Below are 19,725 nucleotides of genomic sequence, written 5' to 3'. Positions count from 1 at the left end.
GGTGAACTTACATGTCACTCACCTGATGTGCTGCCTCTTCCACACTGATTTCCACTGTGCTGGGTTCATAAGAGGCAGATCTTGCAATTAAAGTCACTTTCTCCTAGCTGCATTTAAAAATAAATTTCACATTTTTTGTTAATTATGATTTTTTTATTCATGATAAATACCTGCCTGGAGCTTAGGGTTAAATTGTAGCTTCAGAAAGGAAGTAAAAATCATCAAAAATTTCAAAAACTATCCAGAGCACACAATAGTGGTATTAAAATGTAGGGGGTTTACCTGGCCTATTGTGAGTGTAATGTACATCAGCCACTTTCAGCAACCTTTCATAGTACTGAGCACTAAGGAGGGTAATGCTTAGAATTCTGTGTCAAAAGAGGGCAGCTGGTTTAGGCTTTGAAGGATCCCGACAATAATGCTGGAATCAACCCAGATGCCTGATCAGCAGCTTGGCACAGCTTCTCAGTGTGCCACTGAGAGTCTGAGCCAGCCACTCCTGCCCCTTCCTCAGTCCTGAGCTCCATTGAGTGCTGGAGAAGCATAGCAGAGAGCGGTGACTTGACAGTTCAGTGACCACTCTCATTTCAGAATGGACTGAGAACTGAGTGATCGGCGGTCATGTGATCCCTCAGTTCTCGGTGTTAGAGCTTTTAGTGTGTGTGTGTTATTTTTTCCCCCACACTTCATTATTGGGCAGGCAGCTGCCTCAGACATTTTTGTCATTTTTCTACATAATTTAGATACTTTTATAACATTAAAGTATCCAGTTTTGTTGATGATTGTTGCACTGATGGCAGAACCAGCATGTAGCTCCTCCCACCCAGACACTTGGTTAAAACAGCAGATGGAGCCGTTGCACACTTGTTAGCTGTTGCTGTGATGGAGTTGCGGATAGTCTTCATTCATATCCTTGTTTCTACATCACAGCAGAGATTAACATGCAGCAAAGCCGTGATTGGCTACAATGAACACCATTTCAAATCATAACTATTTGTCTTTCTCTGCACTTTATTTCTGTCTCTTCTTTCTTGATGCTAGATTGTTCTGTATTTCTATGTTTTGTTCCATGGGCATGCTGATCTTTTCATTGAATTCCCTTTTGTGTGTATGCGTGTGTGTATACGTGCTTTAAAAAAGAATGTTTTTAATTTTGTTTTGGGAAGAGGGTCATTGGCACGTGCTGTGGGTAAACCTAAAAGTGCACTTTGTGTAGTCTGCATTGATCATACATGTTAGAGGCCTTGTCTTTAGGAAAGACAACAGGTAAATTTACAGGTATCAAGAAGTGTTTGCTTGTGCAGTAGCATCAAAGAGCTTGCAGTTCTGAAAAGCAATGCAGTGGCACTCTTAGTGTCCTTCTGCCTACTATGCTTGCTGCTTTTTAAGCCTTGGTTCACACCAGTGCGACTTGTCATACAACTGGATAGTTCAAAGTCGCATGGCAAGTCGCACCCCATTTGCAGCAATGAAACCATTCGATTCACTCAACGACCCAAGTCGCAGTGACTGAAAACGGTTCCTGCACCATCTCTCTGCGACTTCATTGCAACTTGCATTGACATTTGTTAAATTAAGTCACACAGATGTCACCAAGCCATTAAATTGCACTGACAGTCAGCTTTGCGGTTGCGCTGAAGCCAGAAAAACTCAACACTAGATTTGAATTCAGTGGCTTTTTTACTCACAGCCTTTGCTGAGACTTTCCATACCTACCGTATATACTCGAGTATAAGCCGACCCGAATATAAGCTGAGGTACCTAATTTTACCACAAAAAACTGGGAAAAACTATTGACTCGAGTATAAGCCGAGGGGGGGAGGAATAGTGCCCCATCGTTGGTGTCAGTGGGGGGAGGAATAGTGCCCCATCGTTGGTGTCAGTGGGGGGAGGAATAGTGCCCCATCGTTGGTGTCAGTGGGGGGAGGAATAGTGCCCCATCGTTGGTGTCAGTGGGGGGAGGAATAGTGCCCCATCGTTGGTGACCCCTGCTCCAGCCTGGGCTCGCTCGCTCCCTCCCTCCCTCTCCCATGGTACACACTTACCGGTCAGATGTCTTCCTTTTCCGGCCGCTCTCCTCCTCTTCACTCGCTCGATCTTCGCGGTGCCGCTCGGCTCCTCCTCTCCAAGCTCCACCTCCTCGCCGGTGATTGGGCGCCTGTGTGCCTCTTCTGAGCTACAGTTCCGGCGGCCAATCACCGGCGAGGATTAATCCCGGGGGTGTGTCCAGATGACAGGGACAGCATGTCATCTGCAGACGTTGACTCGAGTATAAGCCGAGGGGGCCGTTTTTCAGCACAAAAAATGTGCTGAAAAACTCGGCTTATACTCGAGTATATATGGTAAAATATGTTAATGATTAAGTATTTGCAGTGTGGTTTATTAGCATGCAGAAGATATAGGTATGGTATTAATTGTTTCAGGCATGGACTTTCTAGAGCCATCTAGCAGTTGCCAGGTGCTGCTTCCTAAAGAAAACACACTGCTTGCCGTTGCAACTATCTATATGTGATTTGATGAAGTATTCTGCCTTTTGGTACTCTTTCTGTAGACTTCACTGCAGCACTACTTGGCTTCAAAATGCTCTGCCTCCTTTGGGCATAGAGCTTATAGTTTGCTGTTGTAAGCTTTTGGAAAAGCAGCCTTAAAGTGATACTAAAGGCAATTAAAAAAAAATATATATATCATACATACAGTTGCAATAAAAAGTATGTGAACCCCTTGGGATTACGTGGAGTTTTGCATGAATTGGGCGTAAAATGTGCTCTGAACGTCATATAAGTCACAACAATAGAACAACACAGTCTGCTGAACATAATACTACACAAACATTAGATGTTGCCATGGTTTAATTGCAAATAACATGTAAACATTCACAGTGCAGGGAGGAAAAAGTATGTGAACCTTTGGACTTAATAACTGGTTGACCCTCCGTTGGCAGCAATAACCTCAACCAAACGTTTCCTGTAGTTGCAGATCAGACCTGCACAATCATCTGGAGTAATTTTGGACCACTCCTCTTCACAAAACTATTTCAGTGTAGCAATATTCTTGGGATGTCTGGTGTGAATCACTCTCTTAAGGTCATGCCACAGCATTTCAATCGGGTTGAGGTCAGGACTCTGACTGGGCCACTCCAAAAGGCGTATTCTGTGTTGTTGCAGCCATTGTTTTGTTGAATTACTTGTATGCTTTGGGTCATTGTCCTGTTGCATCACCCATCCTCTGCGGAGCTTCAGTTGGTGGACAGATGGTCGTACGTTTTCCTGCAAAATGTCTTGATAAACTCTGGAATTCATTTTCCCATCAATGACAACAATCCGTCCAGTCCCTGAGGCAGCAAAGCAGCCCCAAACCATGACGCTCCCTCCGCCATGTTTTACAGTGGGGGGTGAGGTTTTGATGTTGGTGTGCTGTGCCTTTTTTTCTCCACACATAGTGTTGTGTGTTCTTCCCAAACAACTCAATCTTGGTTTCATCTGTCCACAGAATATTTTGCTAGTAGTGCTGTGGAACATCCAGGTGCTCTTTGCAAACTTCAAACGTGCTGCAATATTCTTTTTGGACAGCAATGGCTTCCTCCGTGATGTCCTCCCATGTACTCCATTCTTGTTTAATGTTTTCCTTATTGTAGATGTGTCAACAAAAATGTTAGCATGTGCCAGACATTTCTGTAGGTCTTTAGCTGACACTCTGGGATTCTTCTTTACCTCATGCAGCATTCTGCGCTGTGCTCTTGCAGTCATTTTTACAGGACGACCACGCCTAGGGAGAGTAGCAACAGTGCTAAACTTTCTCCATTTGTAGACAGTCTGTCTTACCGTGGACACATGAACATCAAGGCTTTTGGAGATACTTTTGTAACCCTTTCCAGCTTCATGCAAGTCAACAATTCTTGATGGTAGGTCTTCTGAGAGCTCTTTTCTGCGAGGCAAGGTTCACATCAGACAGTGCTTCTTGAAACCAGTAAACCCAAAACAGGTGTGTGTTTTTTAAGGGCAGGACAGCTGTCAGCAACACATCCAATATCATCACACTGATTGGAGTCAAGGTTGGCTGACTCCTGGCTCCAATTAGCTCTGGGAGAAGTCATTAAGCTAGGGCCTCACATACGTTTTCCTCCCTACACTGTGAATGTTTACATGTTATGTGCAATTAAACCATGGCAACATCTAATGTTTGTGTAGTATTATGTTCAGCAGACTGTGTTCTTCTATTGCTGTGACTTAGATGACGTTCAGAGCACATTTTATGCCCAATTCATGCAAAACGCCATGTAATCCCAAGGGGTTCACATACTTTTTCTTGCAACTGTAACTGCTGTGTGCAGTGCTTTTGCACAGAGCAGCCTCGATCCTCCTCTTCTAGCATCCCCTGCTGGCGCTCCTTGCCTCTCTCGCCTGCCAAGTGCCCCAAGAACAAATAGCTTGCTAAGGGGGCACCCAAGCAGGCTCACTCCATTCACCCACAGGGCCCTGGCTCGGCCCCACCCTTTCTCTCTTCTCTTTGGTTCACCGGGTGTGATTGCCAGCGGCTCCCACTGCCAATGAGGAGGGTGAATCTCTGGATAGCCGAGGCTGAAGGGGCTACGCCCACAGATGTTTTTTTAACATCATACATAGAATGCATGAAGGTAAAAAAAAAAAACTTGAGCCTTTAGAACCACTTTAAGCTGCTAATACTGAAATAGATTTTTTTTTTTTTAGCCTGAGAGCAGAACAGATAAAAATCTAACAGATTCCTCGATTTCCATTAAATAGCACAAATGGATGAATCTCCCACTGCAACTATTATATTTTGACAGCCAGCGTTTAAATTTTTAGAGATGTAAAATTTCCAGAAATTTTTAAACCATTAGAAAAAAATAATTTCCCTGTTTTTTCCCGGAAAGAAAATGGAAATTTTTTGGAAAGAATTGGGGTAAAAAAAATCGGTGCGGAATAGTTACAATATAAGTCATATTGCTACACTGGGAATATGAAATGCAGTGTATATTAAAGCATTTTGCTTGCAATAAAAGTACAGCTTATTCAGTAAATAAACTAGACCTGCATTTCAGGATTTGATTTTTTATTACAAACCGAGTAACAAGGACTGTATATGTTCAGAACATTTCAACTATACATGAGAACCTGTAACCACACCCTTTTCCTCAAAAGCAATAACCAATCAACATTAAAAAAAAAAAAAAAAAAAATCAGATTTGCCCCTTAGCACCAATAGCAAATAGGTAAGTAACTGGAATTATTTCTGCCAGTTGGATATGGACATTGGGGAATGTAAGGTCCACCTCAATATTTAAGTTCCATAGTGAATTTTAACTTTTGAGTGGTGCTTTAAGGAAAAAAAAAAAAAGAAAAAAAAAAGCGAATCAGGCACAACACATACATGCAATTTAATCTATCTCATTTTCTAAGCTACTGCTATCATTTGCCATTTCTTCTTCCTCTTCAGATTTGTCTTTTTTTTTTTTTTCCCTCGTGGGCTTTTAAAAACGTAAGGTTTGCACAAATTAAAACAACCGTTTCTACCCTTTCATGTGTCAAGTTGGCAAATTAATTTGGCAGATAAATTACACTCTTATCTGTCAATTAAGGCTTGAGAGGACAGAAACTATAATCTACTGCAGGGGTCTCCAAACTATGGCCCTCCAGCTGTTGAAATACTACAAGTCCCATCATGCCTCTGCCTCTGGGAGTCTTGCCTGTGGCTGTCAGAGGCTTGCAAAGCCTAATGGGACTTGCTGTTCCTTAACACTTGGAGGGCCATAGTTTGGAGATCCCTGATCTACTGTATGCTAACAATCACCCAGTTGTAGGAGGTACAAGATAGGACCCACAAGCTAAATTTGAGCCTTTCCCATGCAGTGCCTTCTAGTGGCAGAAATGCATATTTCTTTTCTTTTTGAACTGCTTGGAGAAGTACAGTGCTACTTGAATTGTATTCCAGGATTTGCTTGTCTTCAGCTGAGAGAGCGTGCAATAATTTAAGACTTTACATAAAGTCTCAGCAATCTTTCATTATGGTCCTAATGTTATATAGTTGGAGTCCATGTCATAGATATAATATTTATCATTGTAAAAGACCGTATTCCACACTTTTTTTTTTTTCTCTCCAATTTTTCCAGCAGAAAACGGCTTTGGGGAAAAAAACCTGAAAAAAACTATTCTCAATTTTTCAGTTACTTTTCTCCAGGCCTTCCCATTTCTAGTTGGAATACAATGAGCACTGCCAACAGTGACTTCAACTGATTAGGCCAGACAGCAACTGTATCCAAATTTATCTGTTCGGCTCTTTCAATTTTCAGATAACGAGATGTTGTGTGGTAGGGTGCTTACAGGGCACACACTGCTCAAAAGTGATCATTGATATAACATTTGTGTTTAGGCCTGTGGAGCAATGCAGACACCACCAACAATCACTTAGCAGAGAAAAACCCTATAGTTATTGGAATTGGCTTTTAACCTGTTCCATCATTTCCACATGAAGCTTCAACTAGTAGTATCTGCTGGTGCCCATAGCCACCCATCTTAAGCTTATTTTTCAAAAGGCAAACTTACCATGTAATACTTATGCTTTAGTGGGGGAACATGCAGCTTTCTCTGGTCACTGGTGTAGTAGCCATTGGTAGTTTCAAATCCTGGTGGTGTGGACCCTCTGAGCTACATAGTTACATAGTTGGTCTGGCTGAAAAAAGACAAAAGTCCATCCATTTCAACCATTAAAAAAAAAAGTTATAATCCTATACCCACAGTTGATCCAGAGGAAGGCAAAAAAACCCCCAGCAAAGCATGATGCAATTTGCTCCTGCAGGGAAAACAATTCCTTCCTGATCCCCCGAGAGGCAATCAGATATTCCCTGGATCAACTTTACCTATAAATGTTAGTATCCAGTTATAAAGTATGAAATAAAGGTGCAGCACTTATATAGATATCATTAAAATTAAGGATTAAACCAGCAATATGAATCATATAATAAATATCAGTCCAATAATGTAAATTAAGATATAACTTATAGGAGTGTGTCCAATAACCAATCACTCAACATAGTGAAGATTCGTGCATAAGGTGCAAACCAAGTCCACATGAACGGTTAAATGTGAAGTCTATTAGTGAGATATCAATATAGGGAGCGATTCCTTCCCAAATCTTCTGGTGACAATCAAGTAATACATTGCGCACTCACCAGATGCGCAGCTTCATTGCGCATTTTGAGAATACAATGTGTCAGAAGGTCAGCTGAAGCGTCTTATAGGGCCTCTATAGCCTGGTATGGATTCCTCCCTGGATAACTCGTGGATGGCAGCAACTTCCCTCTCCTTCTCAAAGAACTCTGCGGGTGGTTAGACTTATCAAGAGTCCAAGAAAAGGAGGCCACATAGTGTGATACTGCTTCAAATATTTAATAATCCAGTCACAGGTACAATAGAAGGCAAAAAACAAGAGAAAAAACCACTGACCGTATGTAGGCAAGATGGCCACCGGACCAACACAGGGCCTCGCGGCATCACAGCGTTGTAGCTCCTGCTGACGCGTTTCGTGCTCTAGCACATACTCGTAGGGGGTATGCTAAAAGATAGCATATCTCCTCCATGCCTCTTATTAGTTTGGTTGCCCTTCTCTGTACTTTCTCCAGTTCCCCAATGTTCTTTTTGGGAATTGGTGCCCAAAGCTGAACTGCATATTCCAGATGAGGTCTTACTAATGATTTGTACCGGGGTAATATGATATCTCTCTCTCTCTGGAGTCTATACCTCTTTTAATACAACAGAGGATTTTGCTCGCTTTAGAAACTGCAGCTTGGCATTGCGTGCCATTATTTAGCTTGTGATCTACCAGAATTCCCAGATCCTTCTCCACCATTGATTCCCCCAGTTGTACCCCCCCGAGTATATATGATGCATGCATATTATTAGCCCCCAAGTGCATAACCTTACATTTATCAACATTAAACCTCATTTGCCACATAGTTGCCCAACTAAACAGTGCATTGAGGTTGGCTTGTAAGTTGGAGACATCCTCTAAGGGCGTTATTCCACTGCACAGCTTGGTGTCATCTGCAAAGACTGAAATGGGATTTTTAATCCCAGACCCTATATCGTTTATAAATATATTAAAAAGCAAGGGTCCCAACACTGAACCCTGGGGTACACCACTGACAACCCTAGACCATTCAGAGTATGAATCATTAACCACTACTCTCTGAATACGATCAGTTTTCTGTCCATTTACATACGGATTTTTCCAAGCCCATCGACTTTACCTTACACATTACCCGTGTGTGGGGAACTTTGTCAAACTCTTTTGCAAAATCCAAGCTCATAATATATATAGACATTTTTTAAGAACTCTGCAACTTATTAACTTTATGTAGCTTTTTAAAATCTAATGACGCTCTCTGTTATTTTGAAGATGTTAACCTATTGACACAGTTTACGGCCATATCACACTATATAGTTTTCTGTATACACAAAAAATACTTTTTCACCCCTCTTGGGATACTGACTTTCAGTAGAGACTAGTGCTTCTACCCCCAGTCTTGTCAACATGTAATATCTGTGAGCAGTTTGAAGGTAGTTCATAGCAAATCTTATTTCAGCTCTTAGATTCTAGAGCATGAAACAATCTAGCACTTTTTTAGATTTCTCTGGGGTTATATTGGTGAAATCTCTGGAATTGTGTTACCAGCTCTGTACACCTGATGTGGACATTATTAGGGGCTCCTACTCTCCCTATATGATTTTTAAATTTTATATCCTAAAGAATACAACAGGAATTGCTGACGTATGCAAATGTGGATGGGGACACCCAAAACTCCCAGGTGGTCAGAAATAAATCAGTTTTTAGGGTGGGTTCAACCTTTACACAACTCAGGTGAGATATGGAATATCTAAAGGGCTGTCAGGTAGACAAACTGTATGTTAAAGCATGTATATACACTGCTCAAAAAATTAAAGGGACACTTTTTAATCAGTGTATAGAATCAAGTCAATTAAACTCCTGAGATATTGATCTGGTCAGTTAAGTAGCAGAGGGGGTTGTTAATCAGTTTCAGCTGCTTTGGTTTTAATTAAATTAACAGGTGCACTAGATGGGCAACAATGAGATGATCCCCAAAACAGGAATGGTTTTACAGGTGGAGGCCATTGACTTTTTTTTTCCTACTCCTCTCTTCGTACTGTTTTTCACTAGTTTTGGATTTGGCTAGGGTTAGTGTCATTACTAGTAGCATGAGGCGATACCTGGACCTTACAGAGGTTGCTCAGGCAGTCCAACTCCTCCAGGACGGCACACCAATACATGCCATTGCCAGAAGGTTTGCTGTGTGTCCCAGTACAGTCTCAAGAGCATGGAGGAGATTCCAGGAGACAGTTACCCTAGGAGAGCTGGACAAGGCCATAGAATGTCCTTAAGCCATCAGCAGGACCGGTGTCTGCTCCTTTGTGCAAGGATGAACAGGATGAGCACTGCCAGAGCCCTACAAAATGACCTCCAGCAGGTCACTGGTGTGAATGTCTCTAACCAAACAATCAGAAACAGACTTCATGAGGGTGGCCTTAGGGCCCGATGTCCTCTAGTGGGCCCTGTGCTCACTGCCCGGCACAATAGAGCTCAATAGGAATTTGCCATTGAACACCAGAATTGGCAGGTCCGCCATAGGCGCCCTGTGCTTTTCACAGATGAGAGCAGGTTCACCCTGAGCACATGTGACACTTGAAAGGGTCTGGAGAAGCCATGGAGAACGTCATGCTGCCTGTAACATCGTTCAGCATGACCATTTTGGTGATGGTCTGGGGAGGCGTATCCATGGAGGGACACAAACCTCTACAGGCTCGACAGTGGCACCCTGACTGCCATTAGGTATCAGGGTTAAGTCCTTGAACCCATTGTCTGACCCTACTGGTGCAGTGGGTCCTGGGTACCTCCAGGTGCACGACAATACCCGGCCTCGTGTGGCGAAAGTATACAGGCAGTCCCTGGAGGATGAAGGAATTGATTACATTGAATGGCCCCCATGCTAACCTGACCTAAATCCAATAGAACACCTCTGGGATATCATGTGTCCGTCCATCTGACACCGCCAGGTTGCACCTCAGACTGTCCAGGAGCTCAGTGATGCCCTGGTCCAGATCTGAGAGGAAATACCCCAGGACACCATCTGTCATGAGTTGATGCAACAAAATTTCAGCAAAATTGACTAGCCTGCTGCATCTTTTTTTTCACTTTGATTTTCGGGGTGTCTTTTAATTCAGTAGGTTGATCATTTTCATTTCCATCAAACGTTGGGGCATCCTTACGTTCCTAACACATTACCCAGTCCATATCAGTATAGATATCCAGCATGATATTTTTCCCCATTTAGATCTGGTGTGTTTTCAAAGTGTTCCTTTCATTTTTTTTTTGAGCAGTGTATTTAATGAATAGGAAATTTCATCCACCACAAATGCCTTAAAGATCTCAAAGTATGTAATTGGTTTAAATCTTACAATGATAGTTTTGGGGTCTTTTTGTGGCTTAGCTTCATATTTTTTTTTGTATTTGAAAGGGTGGTGTGAGGATGAAATTACAGGATTGGTTACCTCTGTGCCCCCACCCAGTTTGTCATTCTAAAACACCCTCTTTTTTTTAATATTGCCCCTCCAGCCTATGGTCCCACAGTCGGTGGCTTAGAGGTATTTGTCAGGCTTGAGACATCTGTGCAGATGGTGCTGCAGGGAAATTATAGCCATCTTCTCTTTACATCTATTAAACAAAAAGTGCATTTTCAAAACCTCATTAGCTCCTTTAATACATTCAGGCACATCAAACTTGCAGGTATACTCTTTCATGTCTTTCCTTAGTTTTCCAATAAAGCTTGGTTCACACTTAGCTGCAGCTGAGCTGGTGTTTGCGGGTGCAGGAATCACAGATGTTCCTGCACCCACAACCACCCGCAGCCATATTGTGCTGCAGTGTAAAGACACGCCGGGCTGCCATGCATTCTTAATGGCACCCCTGCGCACAGCATATTTGCTGGTGCGGGGACTGCAGGGAATTTGCAGTACGAAACCAATGTTTCGTGGGGCACATGGGCACAGCAGCCCACTCAAATGAATGATCTGCCATGCCTGTGCAAATGCGGGCTGCGCAAGAACCTAGACTGAAGCTTAAAGCCAGCACCTGCTTACATCAGTTTATAACTAGCATAAGGAGACCTACCGGTCCACTTCTCTGCCACAAGATGTCCTCTGTGTTAAATGAGGCTGAGTATTGCTTAAACCAGAAGATTGAGGACATACTGTGAGTGAAGGACATCACTATGGCATTGTACATTTACTTTGTACTGTGCATCAGCTTACCACCTTTCTCTGCATTGAGGCCTGCCTATCTTAGAGAACAGAACCTCACAAATTTCTGTGACTGTCTTGAAGACTTCAGAATAGATAAGTATAAAATATTAGTAACAGGGAACGCAACAGTGTGTGTGGGTAGAGGGTGGGTGTAAGAGCACGAAGCCCGGAGTTGGGCTTTAATGCCAGCTCCATCAGCTGTGCGTTTCTCTGCACTCCCAGCTGCTGAATTGTGGCTTTTCCTCTCTTTACAATAGTTGCATTGTCCTGGACTATTGGATTATTTTACGTAATTGTGATGGTGCTTGCATCACATAAATACAGTGTGCTGTGGATCTATTATATAGGATTACTAATGACTGCTTGCATCTTACAGCTAGGGTGCTAGAATGAATGGATTCATCTTTAAAGTAAACCTGTTCTGAGAGAAATATGGGCACTGTTTGCTGGCCTCCTTCTGAAAATACTAGTTACCGACTGTTATGCTGATCCTCAGGCCCCAGTGCTTTAAGTCACTGAGTTATAGTGAGTATACAGATGAAGGAGCCGGAGGACAAGAGTTGGATGTCCATATCTGCACACAGTTTCTGGGTCAGGAGCTCAGAATATTGAAGTCAATGGGTAAGAATGACAGCCAGGAAACTAGCAATTTGACAAGTGAAGTCAGCAATGGTAGCTTCAATTGACAGGTTTACTTTTAATATTAGAAAAAAAAAACTGAAATTGTTAGACTCCATTCGCATGTGAAGTGTAATTTACTCTGTCTGTGGTTTGATTCCCCCCCCCCCCCATCCCTCAGCAACATAACATGTGTATTAGTGCCTTTACTCCAATCTCTGTCCAGAATCTCTCAGTCTTTGACCTGCATGTTAACAGGTGGCTGATATCTTGTCCTCTTCTAGGAGAAACCACAGAACCTTCACACTGGGGAAATGGAAGCACGAGAAATCCTGCAGAAAATCTTCCCAAATGTGTCTGTTTCTTCCAGTTTGGTAAGAAATACAGTTTAAGGGTCAGTACGGCTACTTTATAAGCTACCTTTTATTGTAGAAAACCACTTTAAATCCATCAAACATCCCTTTAAAAGAGTATCTTTTCGCCATTCCAAATTAGAGTATTACTGATGCCAAAACATTTTTTTTTTTGAGTATTTGAATATAGTGGTAAGGGTTTAGAACCACTTGGGTTTTTATTGTTGTCTATGTGCCCCGTAGGGAGATTCTTTCTTGCTAATTGCCTTGATCACCAGTTTCACTGGGAAAAAAAAAAGGTGAGCGCAAAAACTATTTTAGTTGCCACCAAAACAGGAATAAAAGGATTATCTTGCAGTGGGGGTACTTGATCTTATAACCACTGTTTGGATTTCCATCCTATTAAAAAGATTTCCACTCCCTTCATGTTGAGTCTATAGGACAGGATGTCAAAGAAAATTTCCCTATTAAGAAACTCGTTTGTGCTGAAGACTGCGTTGGACTGACTGGATCAGTCACTGGCCGTAGGTGGAAGGTTGTGTGCGTGGGTAGGGAGATGTTCCTCCAGTGGGGCTCTGCCCAATGGTGGATATTGGCGGTAAACCCTCCTAGGGTTTGGGCTGCTGCCTTTCTGGTATAGCCATAAGGTCGTTTCCACACGTATACTTGGAATAATAGGAAAGAAGGAGCGCCTGATGTCCAAGAGAATGATCTTTTGATGGTAGATGAGAAACTTAACATGTTTATCTGTGATGGAATTTTTAATATAATTTTGTACAGCTTATTGTCATTGAAGGAATGTTTGTCTTCCCCTAGCATCATGGCAAATGGATCCAAGAATTTGAGAGGTTGGCTAAAGTCTGTTTAAATGAAAATGGTGGAGCTGAGAAAGTGAAGGTAAATTTTGCATGACTTGGATGTTGGGTTTGCAGATTAGTGCCACACTGTATGACCTGCTTGAAGTTTGTCTAAATATTTGGATGTTTTTGCTTCAGTATTGTGAAGTCTGTTGGTCTGGTTCTTAAATCTATTTTACGCAAATTGTAGATATGGATAATGCAGAAAATGTCTCTCTTTTAAGACACTGGAGCAGAAGCTGAAGGAAGGAGAAGAAATCCATATACTGCTGAAGCTCGAGTGTGAGAAATACAAATCGGTGCTGGCAGAAACGGTATTATATCCTGTGGTACATTTTATTATACTGTACTGAGCTATTACTTAAAGTGTTACTAAACCCAGGACCCTGCATTCACTATATCATCTGTTCTCCCATAATACACAGAAAATGGAAATGCAATTATTGTAGTAAATAGAAACTGCTTAATACCTTTTTTCATCAGCAGTATATAGCAGTTTTGTGACTTTTAGCAGTGTCCAGCTGAGCACTGGTTAAAGCTTGTGGGAAGAGTTTTTGTTCACCTCTCACTGTCATATGAGGCTGCATAACCCCTGACTCTGCATATCCCCTCTGCTGATCACATGCACCCTCCCAGAGGAAAAAACTCCCCAAACTCTAGCAATGCACACTAAACTGAGCATGTGCAGAGGGACTCCTAGGGCTCTGTACTGTCAGCAGATGGACTGGGGACAGTACAAGAGGAGGGTCAAAGAGCCATTTTACATTATGTGGAGGATTAACCCCTTAGGTTCCACAGTGAGTATAACAAGCATGCTTTACGGCATATACATGATTTTACTGATATGGGTTTAGTAACACTTTAAGCAGATCTTCAGCTACACTCATTTTTGAAATACATACATGCAAATTGCTTTACCTACCCTAGGATTTGTCATTTATATTTAGCCAGTCGTGTTATCCAGGCAACTCTGCCATGCAGCACAGGTAGACCCTGGACCTCCATGCTGGCTCCTTTGCAGTTACACAAGAGGCTTGTCTAGTACCCCGCTTTTCAGTTTATGCTTGGACAAAGGAGTACTAGTTGACGCTTTCCATATGTAAGCATGTACACTGAACTCACTACATAGCTCTGATTGGCTATATGCTAACCCTACCTCTTGCAGTCTGCTGTGAAGTGACTTACAGAAAGTCAGTACCATAGTACATTCAGGTACTTAAGAGAGAAGTATGGGTGTTTTTTTGTAGAAATCATACTTACCTAGGTGGATGCAGCATCTGTCCCCCGCTGGCTCTAAGACCTGAATGATCAAAGTCTGCTGATTGCTCAGTTCTCCGTGCTCTGTGAGCAGAGAGCTGGTGACTTGGTCACTTCTCTGTTCTGAACAACCCCCCACTGTCAGCTGAAAATGGGTCATAGGAATGCAGAACAAACTGCACTCCTGTGATACACAGTAGAAGTACAGCCAAACGAGCTTTGGCTGCACTTCTCCTTTTGAAGCATAGGACTTGCCTCTCTATCATCGTGTGATGTCCACAAGCACCTTTTTACCTCTTTGTTCAGTCTCTTTTCAATTCAACACCTTTAGCCATCTTTTTATTAACGGTTTATTCAACTTTTCCAATAATTTGATGGGAGAGTATATCACAGAGAAAGCATAGGAGCAAACATAGGCAGGTAAAAAATGTATACCAAGCAGGGTTTACCAAAGTATAAATTACCAGAACTGCTGTACAAATTGCACATACAGTCTACAATGTTAGCTAAGTAGTGTTTTGTCAGCTGTAAATTATAATAGGGTTCTGTCAGTGTAACAGATTGTACAGTCTGAGACCTGCTAGCTGAAACATAAGAGAGCCTTTCTGCTTTTTTCTAAAGAAATACATAACTGTGTCAATTGGTTTCTTTATAAGCTGCCTTAAGTTCAACTTCAGTAATATGCAGGTTTAATGTTTGAATGAAAAAAATGTTGTGCACTATCTCATCATAACTAGAACCATAAGCTTTAGAAACATAAAGTGACAGTCCCAAGAACATTTTTTTTTTCCAGATATATGTTGTGTTATCAGCCAGCAATAATTAACACCATGCTGGACTTGTGGCCCCACTCCCCCACTGCTCACCTTGACCATTGACCTATAGATTATAACAGGCCAAAACACGCTTTATAAGGAAAATGTGTCTCCAGATTTCTGATGCGTGACGTGTTCCTTCCATGTATTATGCTTTTTTAAACTCCAGATCCGTGCAAAATAAAACAAAAACATACCATCTGCAACACCGTTTTATATAACCAAAAATGAAATGTGTTAAAGTATCCACTCACATTAACCCCTTGGCGCCGGCGCTTCCCGGCCCTTTAAGGGTTCCACAAGCCGGGAGGCAGATGGGGTTATAGGGTCATGTGACCGCCGTGATTCGCTCTCACGGCGGTCACATGATCAGGAAAGGTCTCGATCGTAAGATATCGGGACCTTTGCTTGAGTACCAAATGTATGTGCTGGGAGCGCGCAGGGCGTGCGCTCTTAGCACATATGTTTTTTTAATAGAACGCAAATGTGCGGCCGCTTGGCGTCTAGGCCCAGACGAAAGGAGGCCACACATTTGCGTTCGGCCGGCCCGAGAGGTTAAACAAATTATATGTGACTCCGAATTATGGTGAACTTATATGCATTACTCCACCATGCTGGTTGTATTGTGGTGTTTCCCATCACCAGGTAGGTGCACATGCACTCACCTTCTTCCCTGACCTAACAAATAGGTCATACACGCTTAGGGGTGAAACCAAGTTCTACTTATCCACTGCCGATCCTCAGTAGCTACTTCATTAGTTCTGGCCCTTTAAGGGATCATGCCCTCAGAAAGCCAGTGGAATTAAGGTGTATATGATCAAAAATAAATGGAATAGATCATAGTGCAACCCCATAAAATATGAACAGTTTATTCAAATAAAACATGCACTCACAAAAGTAATGAATCAAAAGGATATCACAGCCATCAATCAAAACGGTTCCTCACATCACTTTCACCGGTTTGGGCATGACCGGGCTTAATTAAAATAGGTTTAATGTTTACTTAATTCTATTGTGATACTATTTTTTTTCCTATATATCAGTGCCACACAATAAACAATCTCATATGTGCAATTTATAAAATTAAAGTGCTGGTGTAAGACTTCATCAGGAGTGATCTCCTGATGAAGTCACGTTGTGACGTAATGCGTAGGGTGGGCCGATGACGTCAAGCCGCACAACCAGAAGTTTGCGATCTGCCGTTTTGTGAGCGACCAGAGCACACAGAATGTGATAGATTGGAAGCTTTTCTACGGCAGTGTCCCAGATGGACACTTTTTTTTTTAATTTGAGTGCACTCAAATTTTTTTTTATAAATATTGGTGAATATAAATGCTACACTATGTTGGAGGATATGATGGATAAGAAGTAGGAGGAACCCTCTGGAGTAGAGTGTGAAGGAGAGTGGAGTTACAAAGGGTTTATACCTACCCAGGTTAAAAGGGAATGCACTGTTTGACCTAATATCTGTAGGTCAAATAAGAAGGTGAGAGTATATATGTGTGACAGTGGTGGAGGAGCACAGAAGGGTGTTTTTGTGCACATGGAAACGTGCACTGATTTGTACAAGAATTAAGCAATTGTGTGTTGAAGATTTTATACACAAGGACTTTCTCAATTATGAGATATCCATATCACATTGTTTATGCACAATATGCACTTTACAGATGGTTATAGAAGTATTGCACCAGCACTTACATTTTATAAATTGCACATATGAGATTGTTTGATGCTGCACTGATATATAGGAAAATTGTTTACACATATGGGAACACATTGAGTGTCAGCAGCATTAATATATATAGGAAGTAGGAGTTTGTTAATTTGCGCTGAAGTTTTTTGATCATTTTTTCTATTGTGATACTTGTACTTGCAGGAAGGAATTCTGCAGAGGTTGCAGCGCAGTGTGGAGGAAGAGGAGGGACGGTGGAAACTAAAGCAGGAGGAGTCTCAGAATGAACTAAGAGAGGTAAGTGTAACAAATAGATATGCAAGTGTATTTTTTTTTATATATATAATGTAGATGCATAAATATTATATGTATACAATATTTGTTTACACAGTATACAAAGCAGTAGCAGCCTGCTTCCTCTCTGGCTTTATCAAATGAAAAACTTCAGACAGAGCTCTGATCTTAGCTGCTGCGACTAATTATTAGGCTGAATTCATTAAGATTATTGAAGTGGATAAGTATACTTATTTTCCCAAAATTAGTTATTTGCCAATGATATTTGTGTTCTATGGGCAAAGTGTAGCTTTAGCTGTTGAGCACTGTAAATAGGCTGCTAAACCGACTGCTAGCAGTCTTTGGAAGACATGACATATAGACTAATGCTACTGTGTATATGTGTGTGTGTGTATGTATGTGTGTGTGTGTGTGTGTGTGTGTGTGTGTGTGTGTGTGTGTGTGTATATATACTCACATACATACATATACACCGCTTCCCGACTGCCCTATGGCTGATATACTGCTACAGGGCGGCACGGGTGCGGAAAATCACGTGTGTGTGTGTATGTGAGTGTGTATATATATATATATATATATATGTGTGTGTGTGTGTGTGTATATATATATATACAGTCATGGCCGAAATTGTTGGCACCCTTGATATTTTTCCTGAAAATCAAGTATTTCACACAAAAAAGGTATTGCATTAACACATGTTTTGCTATACACATGTTTATTCCCTTTGTATGTATTGGAACAAATATAAAACAGAGGCAGAAAAGCAAATATGACATAATGTCACACAAAACCCCAAAAATGGGCTGGACAAAAGTATTGGCACCCTTAACTTAATATTTGGTTGCACACCCTTTGGAAAACATAACTGAAATCAGTCGCTTCCTATAACCATCAATAAGCTTCTGACACCTCTCACCCGGAATTTTGGACCACTCTTCCTTTGCAAACAGCTCCAGGTCTCTCTTATTGGAAGGACACCTTTTCCCAACAGCAATTTTAAGATCTCTCCACAGGTGTTCAATGGGATTTAGATCTGGGCTCATTGCTGGCCACTTCAGAACTCTCCAGCGCTTCTTTGCCATCCATTTCTGAGTGCTTTTTGACGTATGTTTGGGGTCATTGTCCTGCTGGAAGACCCAGGATCTTGGACGCAAACCCAGCTTTCTGACACTGGGCCCTACAGTGCGACCCAAAATCCTTTGGTAATCCTCAGATTTCATGATGCCTTGCACACAGTCAAGGCACCCAGTGCCAGAGGCAGCAAAACAACCCCAAAACATCATTGAACCTCCACCATATTTTACCGTAGGTACTGTGTTTTGTTCTTTGTAGGCCTCATTCCGTTTTCGGTAAACAGTAGAATGATGTGCTTTACCGAAAAGCTCTATCTTGGTCTCATCTGTCCACAAGACGTTTTCCCAGAAGGCTTTTGGCTTACTCAAGTACATTTTGGCAAACTGTAGTCTTGCTTTTTTATGTCTCTGTGTCAGCAGTGGGGTCCTCCTGGGTCTCCTGCCATAGCGTTTCATTTCATTTAAATGTCGACGGATAGTTCGCGCTGACACTGATGCTCCCTGAGCCTGCAGGACAGCTTGAATGTCTTTGGAACATGTTTGGGGCTGCTTATCCACCATCCGGACTATTCTGCGTTGCAATCTTTCATCAATTTTCCTCATCCGTCCACGACCAGGGAGATTAGCTACAGTGCCATGGGTTGCAAACTTCTTGATAATGTTGCGCACTGTGGACAAAGGCAAATCTAGTTCTCTGGAGATGGACTTGTAACCTTGAGATTGTTGATATTTTGCCACAATTTTGGTTCTCAGGTCCTCAGACAGTTCTCGTCTCCTCTTTCTGTTGTCCATGCTTAGTGTGGCACAGACAGACACACAATGCAAAGGTTAAGTGAACGTCTCTCCTTTTTATCTGCTTTCAGGTGTGATTTCTATATTGCCCACACCTGTTACTTGCCCCAGGTGAGTTTACAGGAGCATCACATGCTTGTAACATTCTTATTTATCCGCAGTTGTGAAAGGGTGCCAATACTTTTGTCCAGCCCATTTTTGGAGGTTTGTGTGACATTATGTCGAATTTGCTTTCTTTCCTCCCTTTTTTTGTTTTGTCCCAATACACACAAAGGGAATAAACATGTGTATAGCAAAACATGTGTTAATGCAATACGTTTCGTGAGAAATACATGATTTCCTGGAGAAATATCAAGGGTGCCAACAATTTCGGCCATGACTGTATATATATATGTGTATATATATATATATATATATGTGTATATATATATATATGTGTATATATATATATATGTGTATATATATATATATATATATATATATGTGTGTGTGTGTGTGTGTGTATGTGTGTGTGTATGTGTGTGTGTATGTATGTGATTTTGCATTTCCAGGTAGGGGGCGCACGCCCTACCCGTGCCGCTGTCAATCACTGTGTCCCAGCCTGTGATTACTCTCTCCGGCGCCCGGTGATTGCTGAGCATCTCCGACAGGGAGTACTGTTTGT

General features: G+C 41.9%; 1 protein-coding gene across 12 annotated transcripts in view; it reads left to right on the top strand.

Moving 5' to 3' along the window:
- KTN1 (kinectin 1) overlaps positions 1-19,725 on the top strand; it is a 210,623-nt gene that overhangs the window by 167,805 nt on the left and 23,093 nt on the right. For all 12 annotated transcript variants that reach the window (XM_089653947.1, XM_089653944.1, XM_089653946.1 and 9 more), the window contains 4 exons: positions 12,233-12,322; positions 13,118-13,198; positions 13,383-13,472; positions 17,107-17,199. In XM_089653947.1, coding sequence (XP_089510073.1) covers positions 12,233-12,322; positions 13,118-13,198; positions 13,383-13,472; positions 17,107-17,199 — 354 coding nt within the window. The remainder of the gene's footprint in view (positions 1-12,232; positions 12,323-13,117; positions 13,199-13,382; positions 13,473-17,106; positions 17,200-19,725) is intronic.

Source organism: Staurois parvus, unplaced genomic scaffold, assembly GCF_062004578.1.
Source record: "Staurois parvus isolate SC_StPar_1 unplaced genomic scaffold, SC_StPar_1.0 ptg000729l, whole genome shotgun sequence".
NCBI classification, from domain to species: Eukaryota; Metazoa; Chordata; class Amphibia; order Anura; family Ranidae; genus Staurois; species Staurois parvus.
The sequence above is the reverse complement of the archived record's forward strand: the minus strand, read 5'-3'. Positions and strand labels throughout refer to the sequence as shown.